We start from the raw sequence: 24103 nt of genomic DNA, 5'->3' as shown, positions 1-24103 counted from the left end.
ACTGAGTAGCATAACAAGAAGTGATAGCCCTAAAAGAGTTAAAACCAGAAGAACATGGTTGGCGGAGTCAGACATTTCGTTCATGGTAAACAATAAACATGATCCATTGTTGAGATATCTTATAAAAAATTATCAACCCGCCACACATTAATGTACATGTCACAAGTCTGTTCACAGTTGTTGTCCATTTCTAGCTTTAATGTTTTTTTTTAATCTGGAAAATTCGATGCGGATGGCAGATCCTTGATAGTTTCTGTTTGATTTATTCACAACTTGTTTTAGACTAGGAGTTATTTAGCGCTTTATCATAACTGTTTTTCGTTTATTGTTTGAAGCATAAATCAGACCTTTGGTTTTCTCTTTTGAATATTTTTTTTTTGTCGTCCGGGACTTGTATATCTAACTATACGGTATGGGTTTTGCTCATCATCTTTAAGGTCGCACAATGACCTGTAGTTGTTCACAGGCATTGGGTGGATAGTTGCTCTCTGATTAGCAATAATACTACATCTCCTTTTCATATGTTTAGCCACCTGTCTAATGTTGAAGACTGTTGTATTTCCCGTAAGATGTATTTGTTTATTTGGGTCGTTCGGTTGCTATTTCCTTAACTTTTACCTCATATCTGCTCTTAGTGTAAAAATCTGAGAATAATTTGCACAGAAAGACTGGTTCCCTGTCCTGTTTCTGTTTGACTCAGATACCTGTTCGTTGCATGGGTGATAAACAACCTATTTGACCAGAAAGCATAACACCGCTGCTCCGAACGTTTGCGCAGTAATTCCTGTAGTAACTGGTGTCAATTGAAAGAACTGGCGACTGACGATATTGACCATTATACTATCAAGTTGTTGACTGTTCAATATATTTTTTTTTTTCATTTTGATATGCATGTGTGTTGCATATATTTATATATATATTTAGTATAATCCGGTGAAGATGATATGTTAGGAATGGTTAAAATCTCTCTATAAAAGGCCATACTATAAACGGAGTATACGCTATTCAAATTTATGTTTGTAGTATTTACATAAGTTATATATTGACATATCAAAATACATATATCACGCTTCAAAGAAGAAAAAAATAATAACAAAAATGACTTGTTAATGTCAAGAATCGTAAATTGTTATCAGATGTAAGGAGTAACTATGATTATTTATGAAATTAAAGATCCAATGGGGAGATATTTTATTCTTATGACAAATGAATACGCATATTTGGTGCATTCAATTATTAATTTCAAATGCAAGCCTAAGTGATATACAAATGTAAATTAAATAATAAAAAAATAATAATATACAATTTCTATAGCCGAGCACGTCGCCGCCAACGATATCAACCAAATACCCTGATGCAGACGCACTTATGTCATATAAAAAGAATTAAATGTTTCGTTCAATAAGAATTTGTGGGTCCTAGCCATATTGTATTTTAGCAGGCGTCCACTATTGTTTGAATATTTGAGATCGGTGATCTGATATTGGCAGGGGATGTTACTTTGTAAAGGCATTTTGGATCAGGACAAATATATATGAACTAATAAAACTTAAAAACATGGAAACTATCATGAACAAAATGCCAGATGTTTTATTATCATATATTTACATATCCCCGGCTTTCAAATGTCAATGTTTGAGCGTTCCTAGAGAAGGTAAATCCAGAAAGAGTGCTTCGGAGGCATGCAGGACACATAAAGTGTTATATTCAATGTACGACATTTCGAGATCTCTTTTCTGTCGTCTGCTAATGGTCGTTATAATTGTCGCGTTGCTATAATAGTGATACAGCCTCTAGGTCAATGATACTTTCAGAAAATTTGAAAGTGTTTTACTGAAGTCATAGCTACTTACATTTCAAAACTCCTTTCGTATTTTAGAAATGTTATTGACCCTGCATATTAAGGACGAGATCCTTGCGAGATCTGTAAGGTATGGTTCTGAGAAGTGGTCGGTTATAAATTTCATGTTTAAAGAGAATATTATTCACAAGTTGGCTTGTCGCTGACCTTATGGTGATCGACCTCTAAAAAGGAGTATTTACTATTGACTTTAAATGTTAAGATTGCCGTCTCTATGACGCTTACAACATATCTCATGTTATCTATAAATATATACATGTATATATATATATGAATATACATTTATATGACAAAACTTTAATTGTATTGAGTTTTGTAGTCAGCGTATATTTGTTCCGCCTAACAGAAGTTCCTCGGAAAACTTAGTTGAAAACATGATATAATATCTCTTCCTATTGGAACAAATACTCTACACCCTTTATTCCGTTAGAACACATATGCTATATATATATACACTTATTCCACCAAGAACAACTATTCTATAGCCTTTATTTCGTCACAAACAAAAATTCTATAACCGGTATTCTGTTTAGAACAAATACTGTATTATTTTCCAATTGAAATATTATTCCAGAATATTTATTCCATTTTGGTTTTTTTTTATTACAAAGGAACTCTTATTCCATCACATTGTGTTTTATGCTTTTTGCTTAAACAGCTGTTATATTTGTGATGGATGTAAAAACTGTTTGAACCATGAGAAGGATTTACTGGAAAACAAGAGCCGATCGATTGCTATTTGCTTAATGTTCAGTGGCATATAGTTCATGCATATTCAGGACCAGAGCTTATTATACAATATACCAAGGTATCTTTTGAAAATAAGGAACGGAAGAATGGTTGAAATATACCTTCTACGACTGGAAATGAGGATGTATCTTGTAAAATAAAACTTTAAAAAAGCAAGAAACTTACAGACTACATAAGCACTGTGAAAACAGACACCCCTTTATGAAGGGTCCAACTGTCGTGCTCCTCAACTTCGTACTTATATTGGGATTTAACGTTTTTGATTCTAGCGTCACTGATGAGTCGTTTTTGGACGAAGCGCGCGTCTGGCGTACACAATTTTAAGCCTGGTATCTTTGATGAGTTTTCTTTCCGAAACGTTCTGGTAAGCATTACTCAATTGTATCTGTACATTTATAACTGCAGGGTTTTAATTGATTAATTAAGTCATCTTTCTTACATCGACTTTGGACGCACAAATCAGTTGAACGTCTGATACATGGGTTATCCTGCTATCAGTTATTTTATACATATAACAAATTAAGATTTACATATTTTCTTATGCGGGATATTCGTGTACTATACAATTAGTGTCTCCTATTATCTTTTTTCACATTTCATACTCCTCTCCGTGGTAAGTGTCAAAACAATGAAGGTTTCTGTGAAAAATTACGATTGGGAATTAAAATGTTTTATTATTTAGCGTATAATAAATAAATTGACGGTTATAAATAATACATGTGCATTACTATACCATATAAATTTTACTTGTAATACCTTCGAAACAGGAGAAAATCTCAGTGTTTTAGAAAAAAAATCATTAAATTGATTAATTCAAATTAAAGTGTCTTGTATAAATCTATATTTAACTGAACACAACTTAAAGAAGATCGTCAATGCCAGGTGTAAGTTTATAAAGAAGCTATATATCTAAACCTCAACTATGTGCTTTTTTGCTGAATGAAAAGATTCCTTGGGATTGTGTGCGATTGCTTATCTTTAATGAAGAACATCAACTTTATTTTTGAAGGAAAAAAACAGTGTTATTTGTACAAGTACTTTATGTCCAAAGGTATACTGGATTATAGTTAAATTGCCATCTCTGGACTTCTCTCTTCCGACAGTTAGATCCTTGCTAAACTGGGGCTTCCATTTGGCTGTGCAGGATGTGTACATATGCAGCCATGATTGGTCCAAAGTGTGACCCTAAATTCGATGCCCCGTGTAGGGTGCATGAGTGCCAAACTTAAAGATCCATCGAAAAAACTCTCTGAGACCTGATTCAAAGCAAAATGTCTGCCTTTATTCAGCATATATACCCAGTGTAAACTCCGTGCCATTTATGCCGTCGACTCAGTTTGAAGTACTTACCTATTTTATAAGTTGTTAATTTGTTTTCGTCCTGAATGTGCATGAAACAATTGCCACTGTGTATTAGTTAAGCAATCATACTTTTGAAAAAGCGCGCGCATTAGGCTGTCATGCACATTTTGACTTTAGTGGAAAGGTAGGCTATAGCTAGTTCACAAAATCTCTATTTTACTTAATTCAATTCAATTCAATTACTTACTCCTAAAATTAGGGACGTTTATACTTTGGAGGAACATACAATGTTTACGTATTCAGTCAGGAAAAATCTTGTAATCTATAATAAACTAGAAAAGAATGCCACGTGAATATTTACAGAAAGATTTCATTTGTAAGGTCGTGAAGAGGTTGCCTGACTGGAGTGACTGCATGGTATTAGATTTCCTGCAGTACTTGTCCTAAATTAAAGATAGGAGTAGATAAAGGGTATCATGTTTAATATTTGATGCAGTGTGGGTGCAGTCGTCAAGCCTGAATCTTAAATTTTCTGTACGGTGTGTACTCTTGCGTATAACATTGTACCAAAAAAAATGAACGTTCGATGAATTTCGGTACTTTCCCCCATAAACCCACGTTTGTTCTTTGATGAATTAAATCATATATCGTACTTAATATCTTATCTCACGTCAAACTATAAATTCTGTCTTTTAAATCTTTTTATTTGATATCCAACATTTAAATTATCGTCAGAGATTAAACAAAAACTTCAGAAAAAAAAAGAAATTAATGGAAACTGTAAGTATATCAATTTCTACCGTAGCCATTGTATTATTCAAAAACAAAGAAGAGAAATAACCGTATTTTAGATATAATATATTTTCAAAAGTTCAAACACATGTTCTGACGATTTACCCTCTATCTCAACTTTCTGCGGTGTTTGCGTAAACTTATTACTTATATTACCGTAGCTTTAATCCTCCTGTCTTGTGTCACCAATGTTGTTTTCTTTATCTTCGATTTGTTTACCTTATACATCCACTTACTTAAAAGGTCTCACAACATATTGGACATGTTAAATAGTTCTTCACCTACATACAGATAATCTTTTTTAAATATGCACTGAGTTATTATAACGTCTTTGAACATTTTTAAAAAGAGTTTCGCTATTTATAAAACAGGATTTTACGTGACCGCGGATTCCTTATTCAGGCCGACCGGTGTGTTGTGCACAGCTTGAGAAGTATAAACAGTTACATATTTACGAAATCAATTATATTGAAATAGTAATTCAACGAAGAAACAGGATTACATCAACATTTGAACGGACAGACTTTTTATATACTACAGTTTCGGGATTATTTGAACTTTTGATTTGCACATTTCACTACTATCTAATTGCAAATCAAATATCGTGTACAGTTTATACCGTTACCTGTAAAATTGATTGTTCGAATCAGTGCAGACGTTTAAGTCAGACAAATTATGATTGTCCGATTTACTTAAGGCGAAAAGATACAAGATAAATTATTGTTATTTAATTTCTCAGTGGTCACTACATTTGATAAATTTGATAATGAGGATAATTTCAATAATAGTTTTATAGCATCTTTTGATAGCTATCAATTACGGGGATTCCCACGATCGTTAGCTTATTAAACTTTATCATCAGTGGCTAATGATAGCAATTGGAAAATCCTGTTGTTGTTCTGCAGTACACATGACACGCGATAGGCTGTTTGTTTTTAAAATGGCAGACGACTTAGACGGTGGGATGCATAGAGAGAATATTTCTATTCTTCATTCTCCAAAAAAGTTTTATAAAAATGAAAAATCATTAAATGGATTAAATAATGTATTAAATGAAGAAAGTGTCAAATGTGCTGTTCCGCAAAATGATATAGAAATTGTGATAGAAACTGGTGGTAAACTTACATCAAAACTTAAAGGCGCAAAAATAAATCGTCTGCCAAAATTGTATAAACCACGGGACTTATTGTTTTCCATATTTTCAACGTGTTTATTTGTTGCCGATTTCGTATCTGATATTTTGTTAGCCTTGCAATATTACAATGAATCAAATATTTTATTATTTCAATTGACCGTTTCGTTTATTGTTGTTCCGTCCATATTTTCATTTATAATAAACTGTGTTTGGAATTACATGGTTTATGTTGAAGAATCGGAAAAGAAAGAATTGGAAATAAGGATTCCGAAGAAACTATTATTTTTGAGAATTTTCTTCTCTCTAATACAACTAGGTAGATTATTCAGGTATGTATATCATAAGGACAAGTAAATATTTACGTATAATATAGGAGAATCCCTACGGTAAACATAAAGTTTATGAAGTATTTGTGTCATACATCTGCACATATCTGCACATGTTATTTCATGTAACAGCTGTAAACAAATGTATAAAATGTACATGTTACAATGTGTATATTATGTTTTCGAATCGGGTTCACAGCGGGAAATTATTTTTCTTAAAGTTATACAAAAGGAGAAGTGGTATGATTGCCATTGAACTGTCCACCAGAGTTTAAATGACGTAAAACAAACCGTGTGGCCTTCAACAACAATGAGCAAAACCTATACCGTATATAAAGTCAGCTATAAAAGGGCCCGATATAACAAAAAAGTAGGGGTTTTTTTTCCTGAAAATTTAAATTGCATTTCAATGGTGCTAGTCTACCCTCTGCTTTAAATATCTTATTCCCAATTTTGGTTTCATTTTCAGTGAAAATTCTAGCCCTTGATCCTTTTCTTGCACACATAATTACTGCAACACATTAACAGTATAACTTTTATAGTATGTTGCTGTTTTTAAAGTCCCTACTTATTGGTTCATTTTCAAATAATGTAGCTAAAACGGTGAATGAAAGTGAAAGGCAGGTCGGTCTCTCTCTTTATAGAATTAAATCAAGAGTTTCAATGCGATAATTATTTAATCGAAATACTTTGTGAATTTGATAGCGGTTTAAATATACAAATGCTAGCTGAATCACGGCCTCCCTCTTTAATAAATAAATGCTTCTAAACCAGATCGACAATTCAAAAGTAGTAACGATGTGTTAACTGTTTTTATTTCATTCTATTCGCCAAACTTGTATTAAAGAAAATAAAGTCGTGTTATTTATAGTATTATAGATAACGTCCCAAAACTGTATAGGTCAGTATTATAGATTAATTTACACTTTGAATTTTGATTCATATATAGGTAACAATTATTAATAAATAAAGAAAAGCAGATAATCACAATGGGGACATTTAAATCTCACAAGTTAAGATAAACTGACAATGCCATGTAAAAAAATGCTGTAAGACGACGAAATGGCAAACGAGTCCTCAAAACACAACATAGAAAACTAAAGATTGAGCAACACGAACCCCATCAAAACTTAGGGGGATATTAGATGCTCCGGAATCGTTAGCAGATCCCGCTTCGTTATAGGCACCGTCATGTATTTGATGGTGATGTCAACATCGAAGAAATGAGGACAGGATTGTGGTTATGACAATTTGACTCAGATATTCCATAAAGGTCAACCACCTGATGACCAATTTTCAAAACTCCGAAGGGATCATGATTTCAATAATAAGATGATTGTTAAAAATTATAAAATTCAGGCACGTGCAAACATTGAAACAATCTTTCCCTTAAAACAGAACGTAACATATACACTCTTACGAGATATACTTTTCATTTTTGTTGAAGCTGTTTTCGTTTGAGTCTTTGGTCGACATTTGAATGCGGGATATCTGACCAAAAAGAAGAATTTAACTTTAATTGTCTTATTGATCAAATTTGAAGACAACCAGTGATTTTCACTAATAAGGTTATTTATTTCCTAACATTGTGGTATTTCTTTCTTACTATTTTTAGGTGGATGGCCGGGTACTTTTCATTTTGTTAGCTGTTATTAATGCAGTGTTGTTGCTTGATGTCTAATCATATAACATTCCAATATCTAGTATCTGAAATTTGTTGGATAATTTTAACTGGCAGAAAGAGCAGATGTTGGTTTGGTTAATTACCAATTCATGTCATTTATCCTTGTTTGTAAGTCGTATTAGTGATTTTAATTACATTCGATTAAAATACCATTTATTTCGACATTTTTTGTTAAAAGATGTTTGATGTCTGAATGTTGGAGAGTTGAAATAGTTAATGCAGATTAATTGCTTCACCTCAATGCTCAAGCTTTTATAAAACCAATTTGTATTGGGTCAATAATACCCTTTAACGAATAAGAAGTTCTGGTAAGAGAAAGTGTTAAAATTGTTATCCAGCCGATAAGATAAAAAAAATCAAATTATTTCTCGAGATACTCCGCGATTTTTCATAAATATCAATGGAGTTTCCGTCAAAATTATTGTAGTTTTCAAATTCGTACATTTTAGTTTTGCACTAACAAGTATACTTAGAGGTATTGTGTATTCAAATAAGCTCATGACGAGTTTGTGACATATGCTTACATATCAGAACAAGCTGGCCAATAATAATTAGAACTTTTTTCAGTCAAAATCAAAACTTAAAATAGAAAAGTTAGTCCAGGAGGTGAAACGAGTGATATATGTGTCTACTAAACCCTTAAAAGGACATTTCATATAATATTTTCTTATTATTAATAAGTACTAGAAGGTACAAGATATTAATTTATTCGAATGCATGTATATATATAATATATAATATGTCTATTATAAGTTTGTATTTGTGGCCTTAGACTTCAATACGACAGTTTAATGATAAAATCCTACGATGTCATTTGTTGACCACCGCGCTGCAGGTATAAATTTAATTAATGAACGGTCAAAGAGGTTTGTCACAAGTTCGTTTTAACATAAATGGTCATAAATTTAAGAGTCCGAACTTATTTATCAAACATGCCATTAAATAAAATATATACGTAAATATACCGGATAAAGTGTGTTTTGCAATAAAACAACTAGCCCATATCACAAAATACTTGGCATTTCACATTATTGTCAAGATTAATCTACGCCAGACAATTCAAACGATATGCTTAGAACATTTGTATGAAGGTGTATTGCACTAATATTATTGAATACAAATTCTTATTCTTATTCTTAAATATTGATTTTCTCAAATTTCATCAATATTCCTGCAATATCCCTTTTATTGTATGGCAAACATTTTTTTTAAATTATACAAATACGATATTTTCTTACTATACCGATAATGCCGTTTTTTTTCAAGCGATATTGTACTTCGGCAAATATTACACGCTAATTATTGGTTGCGTTTTGGAATGACTAAAACTGTAACTTTACAATAATAGATGTCATTTTGATACATGATAAGAACAGTATGGATCCTGCTTTAGTCTACCAATACAAGAGACTGTAGTTCAATTTTGATATGTCGATAAGGATATATAAATATGGTCATCCCTGTACCTTCTGTCCGACAGAAACACCTTTGCAAAAGTGGGCATCCGTTCGGCTGTGCGGAATTTATAGATACGCAGCAACACCTGATTTGAATTGGGTTCTCTAAGGGGCTCATGTGTGGCCTATTGCTTATCTAGCATTTCCTCATTTGTCATATTCAGTACAAACTTATTGACTTTTATAGGGACGGTTTACCTACCTTGCTGAACCTACCTTTTGTTTTAACTGTTGATTAGTTTATGTACTTTCTAGGCATGAAATATTTGCCGCTGGACGTTTAATTTTCCACAATTAATCGAAGTTAAAAGTAAGTTACCTCATCAGGTAAATGAATTTAAGAATTGAGTTCCAATGTAAAAATAAGGAGATGAGGTATAATTGCCAATAAGACAACTATCCACCAAAGTTCAAATAAAGTGGATGTAAGCAATTTTAGGCAACCGTAGGGCATTCAATAATGAGAAATACCCATACCGTATAGTTGGCTATAAAAGGCCCCGACATGAAAAATATGAAACAATTCAATTGAGAAAACTAACGACCTAATTTATAACAAAACAATTAATGCAAAATGTCTTTTTTACAAAAAAAAACTTGCGCTCACTTTAATTAAGTGAAGTGTATGTATACATTTAGCCATATCTGCTCAGAAATACATATGATAGATAGAGTGCTTAAAGGAAACCATTTTGCAAATTATCTGAATCAATAAGGGCCAAAACTCTAATCACAAAAAAATACATACAGAGCCCATTTTCCGAGTGATTTCAGCTATTATAAAACTTCAGCATTAAACGAAATTTTATCCAAACCTTTTGTCAGATATGTCAATTTCGACAGTGTCCAGATTTACCATTAGTTAAACATAATTTTACATTTTATTGATTTTACTATTTTTGAAATTTCAAGGACAAGATATTGCCTCTTATGTATAATTACTGATAAATGAATAGACTATATGATCTGGACACTGCATTGTATCATTGTAAGTTGTTATGATGTCGAAATTGACATATTTGACCAACCTTGACCATTTCACATAATGTTTTTGGCAAAATTAGATAAGAGCCACAGCTTTAACTATTAAGATATTTTATCAACTTTATCTCTCTCTTTGAAGACATTTTGTAGCAAAATATTGTTCATGTACAAGGTTGTAGCTCCTATCTAATTGATAATGATAAAATCTGACGATGACGCATGTGATGCAGCGATTGCAGTTTTAACTTAAATGCAAGAAGTTTTTGATCACCAAATAAAACGTTAGAAAAAAAAATATTTATACCTGAAAGATATCTTGCGAATATCTGAAGGAATTTGTTTGATAGATTTATGATACTTCTTAATTTTAAAGTTCAAGTGACCGAAAAGGGGGCCTTATCATAGTCCCTTCTCCGGTTTCCACGAAATCTGTTACAATCTAAATTGTTTGTTTAATTTTGTAGAAATGTGGAATACATGCATTACATGATTTTAAGCTGGAGATGGAAAGGTACAGATTTAGAAACAAGAGTAAGATTACGAGCTATGGAGGAAAAACGAGATGCCTGCATTCTTGGACTTGTTGATGGTTTCCTGGAATCGGCAATGCAGCTCCTCTTGCAGCTTTACTTGGCATTTTATCACAATCTTCCTGCTACATTTTTACGAGGTAACTCCCTCACAATGTATCATTTTCACCAAATAAATTAGAATAGTTTAGATTATTTCTGATAGGTTAATGTGTTTTATAATTATGAAATCACGTAGTATATGTGTGTCAAATGAAAACGTTTAGCATTATATATACTTCATAAACATAACATTAAAGAACAGATTGCTATGATTAAACAAATTATAACTTTTGATGGCACTTGACTTTTGTTACGTATACTTAAAACAAAGGTTGAACGAGAGCTTGTTTATGTTCCATAAAGAATAAATTAATCGAACACGTGTCTCTACTTGTTCGATATCTCAGATTTCGTCTATTTGCATGTCCGCGTTATCAAAACACTCTCTTACATTTGAAGCACACCCGTAAGTTTTTTTAAAGTTAATCGAACGATTTTTTCGAACGATTACTCAATTTACTGGAATTGATTGAATTAAAGGCCATGATGGTCGAAATGCAGTTGAAATAAAAGTCCGGTTTTTACACAAAAATTAATAATTTTCACTACCAATGATATGGTTTTAATCTTTACTTGATGAATATTTAATGGTTAATAATTATTTATCTATGTAAAATACTGAGTACGTTTGTTTCGGACAACGAACATGAGAAAAAAACTTTAAATACCACATACTTTTTGAAAGATTGGCATTCAATTTAAGGGGCATGTATGTTTGAAGGCGTGTCAAAAAGTAATACATGACCAGCATTCGACCGAATAAAATTCGTTGTTTCGAGTCGTTTGTTCGGAAACTTGTGTACGATTAGAACGATTTACACTTGGGAGCTCATAAATGTATTAAAGTCGAGCAGGAATTGAAATAAAAGATAAATGTGTCTGAGGACACGAATGTCCCCGCTCAAGCTTTGCAACGAAAATGGGACGGACGGACGGTCAAGGTAACACTTAATGCCACCGTCGCCTACGACGGGGGCATAAAAACAAATACACAAAAACATGTGAACTGTATAATAATGTTAATTAAAGACAAGGAACAATTGAAAAACAAATTAAAAGAAATGCCATCAAAGATAACACAAGGAAATGATCTTGTTTTATCATGATTAAGTAGAACTGCTGCATAGTCAACTATTCTGTATCTTTGCCAGTATGTTTGACACACAACATGCGGTCAATTAGTATATGCAGTATATTTTTTCATAATTATCATGCCAAACATTCAGACTCTTGTTCATTAACCTCGTAGCATATGTACCACTTCGTATGTCGTCGGGGAATAGTCAGTGTGCCTCCAGAATCTTCAAGTTAATAAGGGAGGACTTGTACATGTATGTTCATATAGCAATCCATATAAGAATTGGGAGATTTTCCCCGAGTTTAAGAATTTTAACCTTTACACCAGTAGGGGTGAAAGGAATTCAATGACTGATTTGAGAGTCTTCGCCTTTTGGACGGGTGTGTTTCTTATTTCGTTCGAATAACTCCATCTTCAAAAATACTATACGTTTAAGAATTACCAGGGAAAATTTATATTTCCGAAAGGGTGGGTTAAACAAAGCTTTACACCGTACTCACCTACTTCCATTAAACTTGCATAACATATTTCAAAATTGCCTGACCCCGATCGGTCCAATAAAACGGCCGTTGTCGATATAAATTGATGTTTTAGTCGATGTGTCGCGTATTGTTCGACATGACCTTTGACATTAACCTTCGACCTCGGGGTAAATGTTTCAAGTGGAATGATCGTGTCAAGCTCAGAACTTGTTTTAATTATTGACTGTGCTTCTTGACATTTGGCACGTGGTTCCATCATACCAAGACAATATGTTGCGTACAATTCGACATGACCTTTGACTCTGATCTTAGACCTCATGGTCGACATGTTATATTTTAGTGAATTATATATCGTGCTTCTTTCAATAAATTTAAATATCTATATTTCTCATTGAATTACGCAAGGTAAAGCCACACACATTGAGGGGAGACATCACGTGTTTTAGAGTCAGCTAAAACAACTCTAGTTTCAAATTGATTTGCAGATATTCTATTTTAAACACGCATATTGTAAATGTCTTGTTGACTTTACATAAGCCAATCAAGACGCCCATATACATTGTATAATGGACAGAATATTTAATGACAGTTTTTGCAATTTAAATTAATAAACGCCTTATAATTCTATGTACTTGAATGACGAATATATCAAGGATTTTAACTACATCTGTATGAATTTCGCCTTCATATCACATTTTGTTTAGTTTTCGTTGTTTATTGAAAAACGACTTCACAGCATAAATACTTTTTGGTAGAATATCCGGTTATTAAGTCAGGTATGCGGTAAAAGAGGCTCAACTATAGGACTTTCTAGAAATTCCCTTCCGAAAAGCCCAATTTTAAATTTCTTCATTGAGCTTCATTGCCGCGAAGCAACTCCAAATAATAAATTTATAGTGAAATTATGATTTCTAAAACAGATTTCTGAAAAGAGCTCATTGTAACTGTCGTTTGCTCCAACACTATCATCCGGTATAATGAGAAAAAATATCGTGAAAGAATATGTACAACTAACGGTGGTCAAGCATTGCGATCTGGTATCGGATCGTGAACACAATTAACTACAATTCAACTGCAAAATCTGTGAAAATATCCTTTGTATTAATATAAGGCAGAAAAAATCAGAAAAAAAGAAATATGCCTGTTAAAATAGTTCAACTTCCTTAATAATAATGTGACTGAGAAAAAGAAACAAATGCAGTTCTTTTTAAGAAAGCACACATAAACGAATGCGAATTATTGAAATAACAATACACGTTTTGAATCTAAAACGGTCACATTCCGATAAATCAAGATATGTTTGAAACTAAATCTTTATATGTCAGATAGTACAGTAAAATGGAAATGATGTTCTGCCTGAAAAAGGTTTAGATTATTTTTTCATAATAAAAGAAGGATGCTGTTGATTTTTAATCCAAATTGGTAGTGAAAGATTAGGCAAGTCGTTATTTTGATCGTGAAAATAATGCGTGACCAGAAAAGACTGTAAAGGTTTTGCTCATCGTTGAAGGCCGTACGGTGACCTATTCATGCTGGTGGATAGTTGTCTCGTTATCAATCATACCACATCTTCTTATTTTTTTATATTCATCATCAGAAAAAAAAAGTTGTTTTACCATTGATTGATTGATTGTTGGTCCAGTGGCAAATAATTCATGCATGTTCAGGATGATTTTACCATTGATGTATTTCAATTGATTGAACCGTGTGATATCTGATTAAGAACGTATTTTTTTGGTGTAATCGACAACCATCTCATTTCCTTCAAAACCTTTAAAAACTTCATTATATTTATATTTATTTACAAGTAGTATCCGTGGTTATTCGCATTTGAAAAATAAACAACAGATATATGTTACAATTCTAGCACTTTCTGTTCATAACTTAAGAAAAACAATTTTATATATATATATATAAGTCTAGAGATTTGCACAACGATACTTATATAAGATGATATTATACGAAGATGTTGTTATTAAATCGTGTTGACAAATATTTCGGCTTAACAAATAGCCTTCTTCAGTGTCAATTATTTTAACAATACTGATTATATGTATAAAAATAGCTCAATAATACAGGTAAGTTTTGGTCTATTGATTTAATCCAAAATCCTGAACATCATAATATAAAACAAAACTCAATACTCAAATATACGTGACTGTGTATATTTACATCCCAAAATGAGTGAAAAATAAAACTTAGTATTTTTTATTGATGCCGTTTGGATGATGTACATTTAGTTCCTTTATCCAAAAGCTTTCCCGAACCTGTCGCTGGGCATCACTCCAGTGAATGTTCTGTTCAATCACTAGGATCTTCATGCGGTTAAAGTCATCAAGTTTGTGAACAGACTGTCTGAAATGCTGAGAAACTGGGAGAAGTGGCTTCTTAGAGATATCACTCCTATGGCCATTGAGGCGTTTGTGGAAAGGCTGCTTTGACTTACCAACATATTGGAGGCCACAATTGAGGCGTTTGTGGAAAGGCTGCTTTGACTCACCAACATATTGGAGGCCACAATTATACGATCCGGTACATAGAAAATTTGCTGGTTGGTCCTTTTTATAGACTTCTATATAATATATATATATATATATATATATATATATATATATATATATATATATTTAGACCCCTCTAACAAGAAATTTGTTTTGCATGCACACGTATAAAAATTGCGGTTTTTATCCAACGCAATCATAGGTTTGAACGTTGTTTTCAATATAGACTGTTTATTTTTTCGTTTGGGCTTGTATTATATTTGCCTCCGGGTTTATATGATCCGTTCATCCTATTTGGACTCCTCAAAATTCAAGAGTCTATCCTAAATTGAGGTAAATTATGTGGCCTTCCAATAACCGTTTCGATTCCTAACATCACTGAAGAGACATTAATTGTCGAAATCCGGATATGGTGTACAAAAAATCTTTGCACCTTTGTTTGCGGTATACCATCTTTGCCGCAAGTTTATTGTTTTCTGTTTGGTATTAAATTTATAGTTGTGATCCATTTATTACACCTTGTGATCCGTTTATTTGGCAATCGCCAATGGCAGTCAGCAGGGTTTAAGAACATTTGTTGTTCGACCTGTTAGTCAAATGCGTTTTGTTAAAATATACTTTTTCACTTTTTTGGTCTTTTGGAAAATGTTGTTTGTGCTGTATTTAGACCCCTATATATATATATATATATATATATATATATATATATAAACAAGTCTAAATTGAAAACAACGTTCAAACCTATGATTGCGTTGGATAAAAACCGCAACTTTTATAAATGCGTTTTGTTAAAATATACTTTTTCACTTTTTTGGTCTTTTGGAAAATGTTGTTTGTGCTGTATTTAGACCCCTCCACAAAGAAATTTGTTTTGCATGCACACGTATAAAAGTTGCGGTTTTTATCCAACGCAATCATAGGTTTGAACGTTGTTTTCAATTTAGACTTGTTTATATTTTTTCGTTTGGGCTTGTATTATATTTGCCTTCGGGTTTATATGATCCGTTCATCCTATTTCGACTCTTCAAAATTCAAGAGTCAATCCCAAATTGAGGTAAATTATATGGCCTTCCAAATACCGTTTCGATTCCTAACATCACTGAAGAGACATTAATTGTCGAAATCCGGATATGGTGTACAAATTTTTGCACCTCATGTTTGTGGTATACCATCTTTTCCGCAAGTTTATTGTTTTCTGTTTGGTATTAAATTAATATAATTAAGATCAATTGTGTTACATCTGTGATCCGTTTATTTGGCAATCGCCATGGCAGTCAGCAGGGTTTAAGAACATCCGTTGTTCGACCTGCTAGTCAAATGCGTTTTGTTAAAATATACTTTTTCACTTTTTTGGTCTTTTGGAAAATGTTGTTTGTGCTGTATATATATATATATATATATATATATATATATATATATATATATATATATATATATATATATATGTTTATATAAACACACATTTAGACCTGTTTTCACTCAAGAGGCAAACATAACTAGACATCTTAGAAAATAAGGCCACCAGAAGCATAACTTGACGAAAAATAAATATCTTTGTATCAATAATGTTTAATACATGTGTCAATGTATCAAAACGTTTATCTTGCGGACACATACGGTCTCGTCCAGTTTAGAAGTAATAAGATAGTATAAGGGTTTTATCTCATGTTACGTATCTTTAAAAAATCTTTTTAATCTGAAAGGATAGTCAATTCCTTCACGCCATAGTAATAGCACGTACACTTTCTAACTCTAAGTCAACATCATATGTCCGGATGTAGTGATCCTGCGAACTGTTTTTTCAGCTCGACCTTAAAAATTTGTCTTGGCGTATCTTATACAATAAAGGCTTGAGTATCATTCAATGTTTCCACCGCCGCTATTTAGACGGTACGTGGCATTGAAACGTAGAAACACAAAATTTAAAGCAGAAAATTATTTTGCCGCGGATTTGTTCTGTTTATATACAAAAAAAAATCTATGATATATTAGTTCACACATTTCGAAAATAGCAGCCAACTGATAATCAGAATGACATACAAAACCTATGTTTTCGTTAAAATCATTACATACCGTTGAAGGATGATTCTCAAATTGTTTTATTTTTTTAATGATTGCTCACTTTTTACCGCAAATTGAAAACCGATAATCTATCTAGAATAGCATAATACACCTCTTTTAATTTCGTTCAAGTCCTAGATCAGAAATAGTTTACTTCAAATTTGTGTTTTTTATCACTATTGTTAGTCGAAAATTTTACACTGGGTATATATATCAATCTGGAATTCCATACCTTAAGATAAATTGTTGAAATCCTAGCACATAAAAATGAAAATCATAATTTGTTAAATTCAAATAAAAATAAACACTTTTCTCTAATGTTTTCGTGCCGCTATTTTGAAATCCCCGAATTCAATTATCATCTTCCATGGAAACTAGATCAAATAGATATTTCTCAAAATTTGTGAGTGTTTTAACCAAAAAGAATGTTTTTTTACGAAAGTGCCGTCGTTTTTAATAAAAAAAATATCGACAAGGTTCTTACTCTTATAGATATAGATATTGTTCATAAAAATATTGCTTTCAGATGAGACAATCTTTACTTATAATACCACATTAAAATGTTGATGAACGGACAGACAGACAATAATTGCTAAAGGGCACCACGGACAAGTGGATGTGCTCTTATTAAAATAAAAAAGAAACAGACTAAATGGCATTGAACCATCATAGCCTAACAGTTTTATTCCCCAACAAAAGTGTACCAGAAGAAGTCATGGAAGTTCCGTCTTTTGCTGTACCAATTACATAATAAACTTTCATATAATTGCATTTTTCAATGATTTGTGCAATGACAAATAAGTGACACCGGATCTTTCACGATCACGAATAAATCATAAATATCATATGTATATAAATATTCCAATTTTACCCCACCTTTGTTAAACATTTTTAGAGTACTAGTCATTTGAAACATTAAAATAGAACGACATTATTCAGAGAATAGTAATTGAGTCATTCAAATAATGAAAAATATCATGTTTGTTTACACATTTTTTTTTTAAGTCATTGGAATGTTGAAGAGTAATCTGCCTTTTATAGTTTTGTAAAAACGGCGATCTGTTAAACTATGATTTTCTCAGATACTGATCATAATGTTGAATAATTTTGACAGACAGTGTTATTTTTTTCAAAATTTGTCCTTATAATTGAATAAATTAGATTATCTATTGACTTTACATTTGTCTTCTCGATAAGATTTCCTTCACGATCCCATACCAGAACTTTCACACAATCCTGTCGCAATACTTGACAACCGTTACTTATTCTTTCACGATCATTTTTCTCGATATACCCGAATATGACAGAGCCGTGAACAAAGAATCGTCAAGATAGGAATGCATTTACCGTTGTAGACCTTTAGCTCTCTTACGATTTTCCTTTGACTTCAGGTCAATAACAAATAAAACTTTATTGCCTATGCCAGTTTAAAGCCTCTGGTCTTGAATTAAACCAATATTATAACTTCAAGATAGCACGATACAGAGGTGATTCGTATGTAAATCTCTGTTTGATGTATACTTTCTTGGGTTTAATTTTCTCCAATACTCCTATATAAGTATCTATAAACAACATGACATGTAAGTGTTTGTTAGTTCATACGTTTGGGTAGCCGTAAATACATCATCGGAATATTAAAACTATGTATTTAGGGGATCACACGGGTGCTCATTTCCATAATGCCGCTTTTTTTCTAATTTTTTCCCCACTTCCCACTTTTTATCCTTCTTTTTTCCCCAGATCCCACTTTATTACCCCTATACCCCACGTCTCCGGTTTTTATACCTTATATCTCTCATTCCACAGGGTGTCATGCCTTGGTATTCTTCTCAGAATTTGTTTTATCTCCAAGACCTGATACCAATCTGATTTTTTTATTTGAAAATGGCATGTCTAATTGGATATCCGTTATCATGTTTAACATCGAAGGTCAATTTGCTGAAAGACCCCCTTCTTAATCGATGAAATCCATCATTTTGCATTAACGATAATATCTTAGTGTAAATTTTGGCCGCCAGTAATACAACTGTAGAATGTAGGTCTATAGATATTTGATGCATTGTTTGCTACGAAAGAATTTTTTATTTCTTCTGCATTGATTGGAAAGTCAGAATCTTGGTAAAGTTACAAAATGTATTATACCAAAGGGAAACCAAAATAAGACCATCCTTACACAATGTGTGATCAGAAGTTCAAACCAAAGAGGATTTAACATTTCAAGCTATTAATATATGATATTTTTTATTGATAAAACATAACTGTTTCTTGAATAATGCCTTTATTGTACGTCAAGAAATTACATCGATGATCTAACAGGGCGTTTTTGTTATGTACAAATGAGGGCAGACTGAATGTCATTGTTATTTAAGTTTAAAGCCTTTTCTCTTTTCGCTAATGTTTTTCGTTTAGACGAAAATAGTGGTATTTTACTATAACGTTACAAAACAGTATTATGACAGTTATCACTTTATGTGGTCTTTAAATGTTAAATTATATTTAATATCACAGTTTACAGTCGAATGTTGCTATGCATGTACTTTAAACAAAGAAAATATTTAGCAATGACGTCATTTAACAATGTACAACATCATGTTTTCATGTCGATCCGTATCAATTTATCAATGAAATGAACGCGACGGAAAAAACTATCACAACAATATGAACACAAAAAACACATCATGTAGTTTCATGTTAAACCAGCAAAAGCATATAAGTAAGAAAAGTTGCCAATAAAAAAATAATGGCATTTAAAAGATTGTTTATGCTGACTTTATCAGCCGGCCCTTGTGAGCTCGCTTGATATTGTTGCTGATAAAGTCAATTCCAAAAACAGAAATGCAATTAATTATTGTTCTATATATATCATTAACTCTTCGTGAACTGCCTTTTAATTCTAATAAATAAAACTCGGAGATGTCACCACCGTCATAAAATTTGATCTTTTTAAGATTGACCAGAACTTATAAGTGTCAAATCTAGGATAGCTTATAAAACAAAGAAAAACACAGTATAAAGTTTCGGTCAGGACAACATTGCAAATACAAGCCGATAAAATATATCGTGTTTTTCTTAAAAACCGACTGCTCGACAAAACAAGCTTTTTGGGGATTATTCGCTGAGTACACTGGCCAAAAAATCAAAGTGTGACTCACAGCGGATATTTTAAGCTAGTGTACGATGACCATATCAACCCTGCTCAGTCGCTCGTTATCAGGATTACTTCATATACTTTAATCAACCGCAAAAAAAAAGAGTTAAGGACGACACATACTTTTAGATAAGAATTTTACGATATACAGATGATAGAGTTTTCTGCACATTTATATCGTAAAAAGTCCGACGTTTATTTTGACCTCATTTGACTGACGGCGGATATTTTACGATGTCAATGTGAAGAAAACTTTACAAATCAATCTGATAACTAGTACTTATTCCCAACTTTAAGGGGTGTCGAAGCGAAGGGGGCATTAAGTTTTACCCTTGTCCGTCTGTTCGTACGTCCAAAAGTTGGTTTGCCTCAACCAAATGATATGAAACTTATACACAATGCTTATTACCACAAAACACAGATCAAGTTTGAATTTAGTGGTGTCACTTTAACCGTTATAGAGTTATGCCCCTTTACAAATGGAATAATTGCTAAATTTTTCGTTTCCGTTCTCTAGTTTAAGTTTGCCTCAATCAAATTTTATGAAACTTATACACAATACTTATTACCACAAAACTCAGATCAAGTACAAATTTGGATAGCGTCACTTCTACCGTTCTTCAGTTATGTCCCTTTATAATTTTATATGATATGCAAGTGGGGGCATCATTTGTGTCCCATGGACACATTCCCCATTTATTTTATTCATGTTTAATGCTATATGCATTTTTTATTTTCAGTTGTTACATTATCTCTGTCACTGGCAAGCACGTCATGGATTCACACAGCTTACTACAGACACAGCAGAAACATAGTCATTACCAAGCATAAAATGGGAATTCGGATTTCGTTTGTTTACTGGTTGTGTGTTTTAGCAGAACTGTCTCCACGATTTTTACTTCTGGCATCCTTTGGAGCCTATTTTATGCCATGGTGCTTTATTTTACCAGCGGCACATTTTTTACTGATGATGACTGTTCACATGTACACCAATCCTGAACTTTATGGGATGTGCTGCTGTAAAGCAGGGAAATTCCTGTTTCTTATTTTATGCAGCTATATCAACATTTTTTGTTTTATAAACGTTACCGGTGGAAGAACCTTTAAAAAGCGTTTGATGTTTTACATTTTGTTTTATATAGAAAATATTATTATGGTGGCCTTAGCGTGGTACAAGACACAAATGCACCAATCATACTTGGTCTATACTTTACTAATCGCGCCCACGGGCTTCGTTTGTCATATGTTGTTTTTACTGTTGTATTACAAATTATTTCACCCAAATAACAGAACATATTTATAAAAAAAATGAATGACCGTCTTAGTTTGTTATTTTGCCGTATTATAGGTGTTTGACATTTAAATGCCCGTGGTAAGATAAAGTTATTAATCCATATTTGTACAGAAAGTAAACAATATGTAATTTGTTAGCCTACACAAAATGACCTTCAATAATATCGTTATAGAAGATACAGGAGAAAAAAAAAGAGGGGAAAAAACTGGGATCAAAATATATCAATAAAGAGGAAATCAAAAACAAGACGTCAAACAATGATCAACAAAAACAGATAAAAAAAAACAAACACACAAACCACTTTACATTGGCATTTAACATGTATTCTCCGGAAGGGTTAATAATTGCCTGTCCCACACATGGCACAGGCACTGATAACACATAAAAAATATTCAATAATAAATCTGGTAAATACTAATAAACGAGGAAACGGGGTAGTCTGGAGATAAATAGTACAGTGGAGATGCTTTATCGTCTGTGACAACCATAAACAATCTCAAATCGTCGTCAATAAAATGTTCTTAGTTAGCATTTAAGCAAAACCCCTGGAGTATACAGAGGTAATTCTCTCTCTTTGTAATAATTTTTTTTTTTCAAAAGGATTTCCTTGTTCGAAGGCGTTGTTACTGCGTATATGAATAGAGGATATGGAGGTACATCTAACTGATACAGTAACATGGTAAAAAGAACATATGTTTCGATAACAAAATATGCAAATTAAAAAATATATAACGTGCATTTGTTTTTGTGCATGGTTGTTGAGTTTTAAGACTGATTAATGCGTTTCAAGGCATGACGCATAAAAGTGATTTAATCAACAATTAAGATGCGAGTTTAAAATACGACACAAATCCCGTGGCATATTGCACACTTTAAAACATTCCAAACAAATCTGAACCAATAGCATTTCGGTCTAGACCATTAACGCATGGAAAGAACCCATTCATAAGAAATTATATCCTACTTAGAAATACTAAGGTAGCTTAGGCTCGAGCGATTTCGGAGCTTGAGATTATTTATAGACATATATTAATAATTGTTGAAGACCGTACGTTGACCTTTGATTAATGCTTATAAACAGTGACAACAACTGCCAAAATACCACGCAGTACAATATACCACATCAACCAACAACGTCCAACACCTACGAAAACATGTCTTGTTTTTATGTTGTTTTGTTGCGGTCTTATTGACGAATACTCGACATGTCCTTTTATTCATATTCCTGAACTGTATTTACCGAAAATATTTATTTTGTAAATGACATATATTTGTACTTAGTCCAATACCAAAGTGTGTTTATAAAAAAAGTTTTTTGTAAGATTTGTTATAAAAATATTTGTATTTCATTTATTTGAAAGATGGCAGTGCAAATGATTGAAAAAGATATAACTGCAAATAATTTAGTCTTTCATTTACATGATTTATTTTGATCTTGATAAAAATTATAAATTGGCATTTTACCTACAGGCGACATTTGATTTGATAAATAAACATCTGCAGAAACGCATGATGATTTCTTGTTCAGATAATTAAAAATTAGTCGACCTGAAACTAAGAAACCGTACAGTTTATTTTTTGCAACTGATAGTCTCGCGACACCTTTTGTTCTCGGATCGACATTTTGTTAAAAACTGATGATTAAAAAGATGGAAAATTCCAAGTGCATTACAAGTTAATTTAATTTGTTTTGCTTTTACGAAGATTAACCTTTGTTTTAGTGTTTTGTTGTTTTGTTTTGGGTTTTTTATTTGTTGCTTTATAACTTTTTGTGTTTTTTGGGTTGTCTTGGTTATTTGATTTTTGTTTGTTCTTTATGCTATTGGGTTGTTTTTTGTCTGCTGTCGACAATATCTGATCTGTAAATAAACTTGCTGACTCAAATAATGATAAGATGGAAATTTCCAAGTGCATCAGTCTTAAGTTGATGCTTAACCAATATAAGCGTAATGCAAACGTTACAACCAGTAGAGGGCATTTTATTGCTTATACATTACCCTAAAAATGCATGTTTTTCATTCTTTTTGTTGTTCTTGTTTATTTATTTGTGTTTTTTACTAGTTTAATCGTTTTTATATTCATTTATTAATTTGTTTTGCTTTAACGAAGGTTAACCTTTGTTGTAGTGTTTCTGTTTTTTTTTTTTTTTTTTTTTTATAAGTTGCCTTTTAACTTTTTTGTTCTTTTGGGGTTGTCTTAGTTATTTGATTTTTGTTTGTTCTTTATGTTATTGGGTTGTTTTTTGTCTGCTGTCGACAATATCTGATCTGTAAATAAACGTGCTGACTCAAATAATGATAAGATGGAAATTTTCAAGTGCATCAGTCGCAAGTTAATAATTGACTATATATATGCGATATGGATTTTGCTCATTGTCGAAGGCCTTACGGTGACCTATAGTTGTTAACTTCTATGTCATTTGGTCTTTGGTGGAGAGTTGTCTCATTGGCAATCATACCACATCTTCTTATGTTTATATTGATCAATATAAGTGTTGTCTAGCCTCAATGCAAATGTTACAGCTGATAGAGGGCGTTGTATTGGTAATACGCTACCCTCAAAATGTTTGATTTTCTTTCTTTTTGTTATTATTGTTTATTTAATTTTTATTTTTAA

The 24103-nt window shown here is 32.2% G+C and overlaps 1 protein-coding gene across 2 annotated transcripts; it reads left to right on the top strand.

Moving 5' to 3' along the window:
• Positions 1 to 4857: 4857 nt before the first annotated feature.
• On the top strand, positions 4858 to 21510 carry LOC127724923 (XK-related protein 7-like). Of its 2 annotated transcripts, none has more exons than XM_052231929.1 (3): positions 4858 to 6169; positions 10756 to 10961; positions 20934 to 21510. In XM_052231929.1, exons 1-3 carry the CDS (start codon positions 5574 to 5576, stop codon positions 21494 to 21496), a joined length of 1365 nt encoding a protein of 454 aa, XP_052087889.1. In that variant the 5' UTR covers positions 4858 to 5573; the 3' UTR covers positions 21497 to 21510. The 2 variants fall into 2 exon arrangements, with proteins under 2 accessions (XP_052087889.1, XP_052087896.1); XM_052231936.1 differs by lacking the exon at positions 4858 to 6169 and adding an exon at positions 7811 to 7958.
• Positions 21511 to 24103: the final 2593 nt, after the last annotated feature.

Source organism: Mytilus californianus, unplaced genomic scaffold (assembly GCF_021869535.1).
Source record: "Mytilus californianus isolate M0D057914Y unplaced genomic scaffold, xbMytCali1.0.p SCAF_1, whole genome shotgun sequence".
Taxonomy (NCBI): domain Eukaryota; kingdom Metazoa; phylum Mollusca; class Bivalvia; order Mytilida; family Mytilidae; genus Mytilus; species Mytilus californianus.
This window is presented reverse-complemented; position numbering and strand designations above follow the sequence as displayed.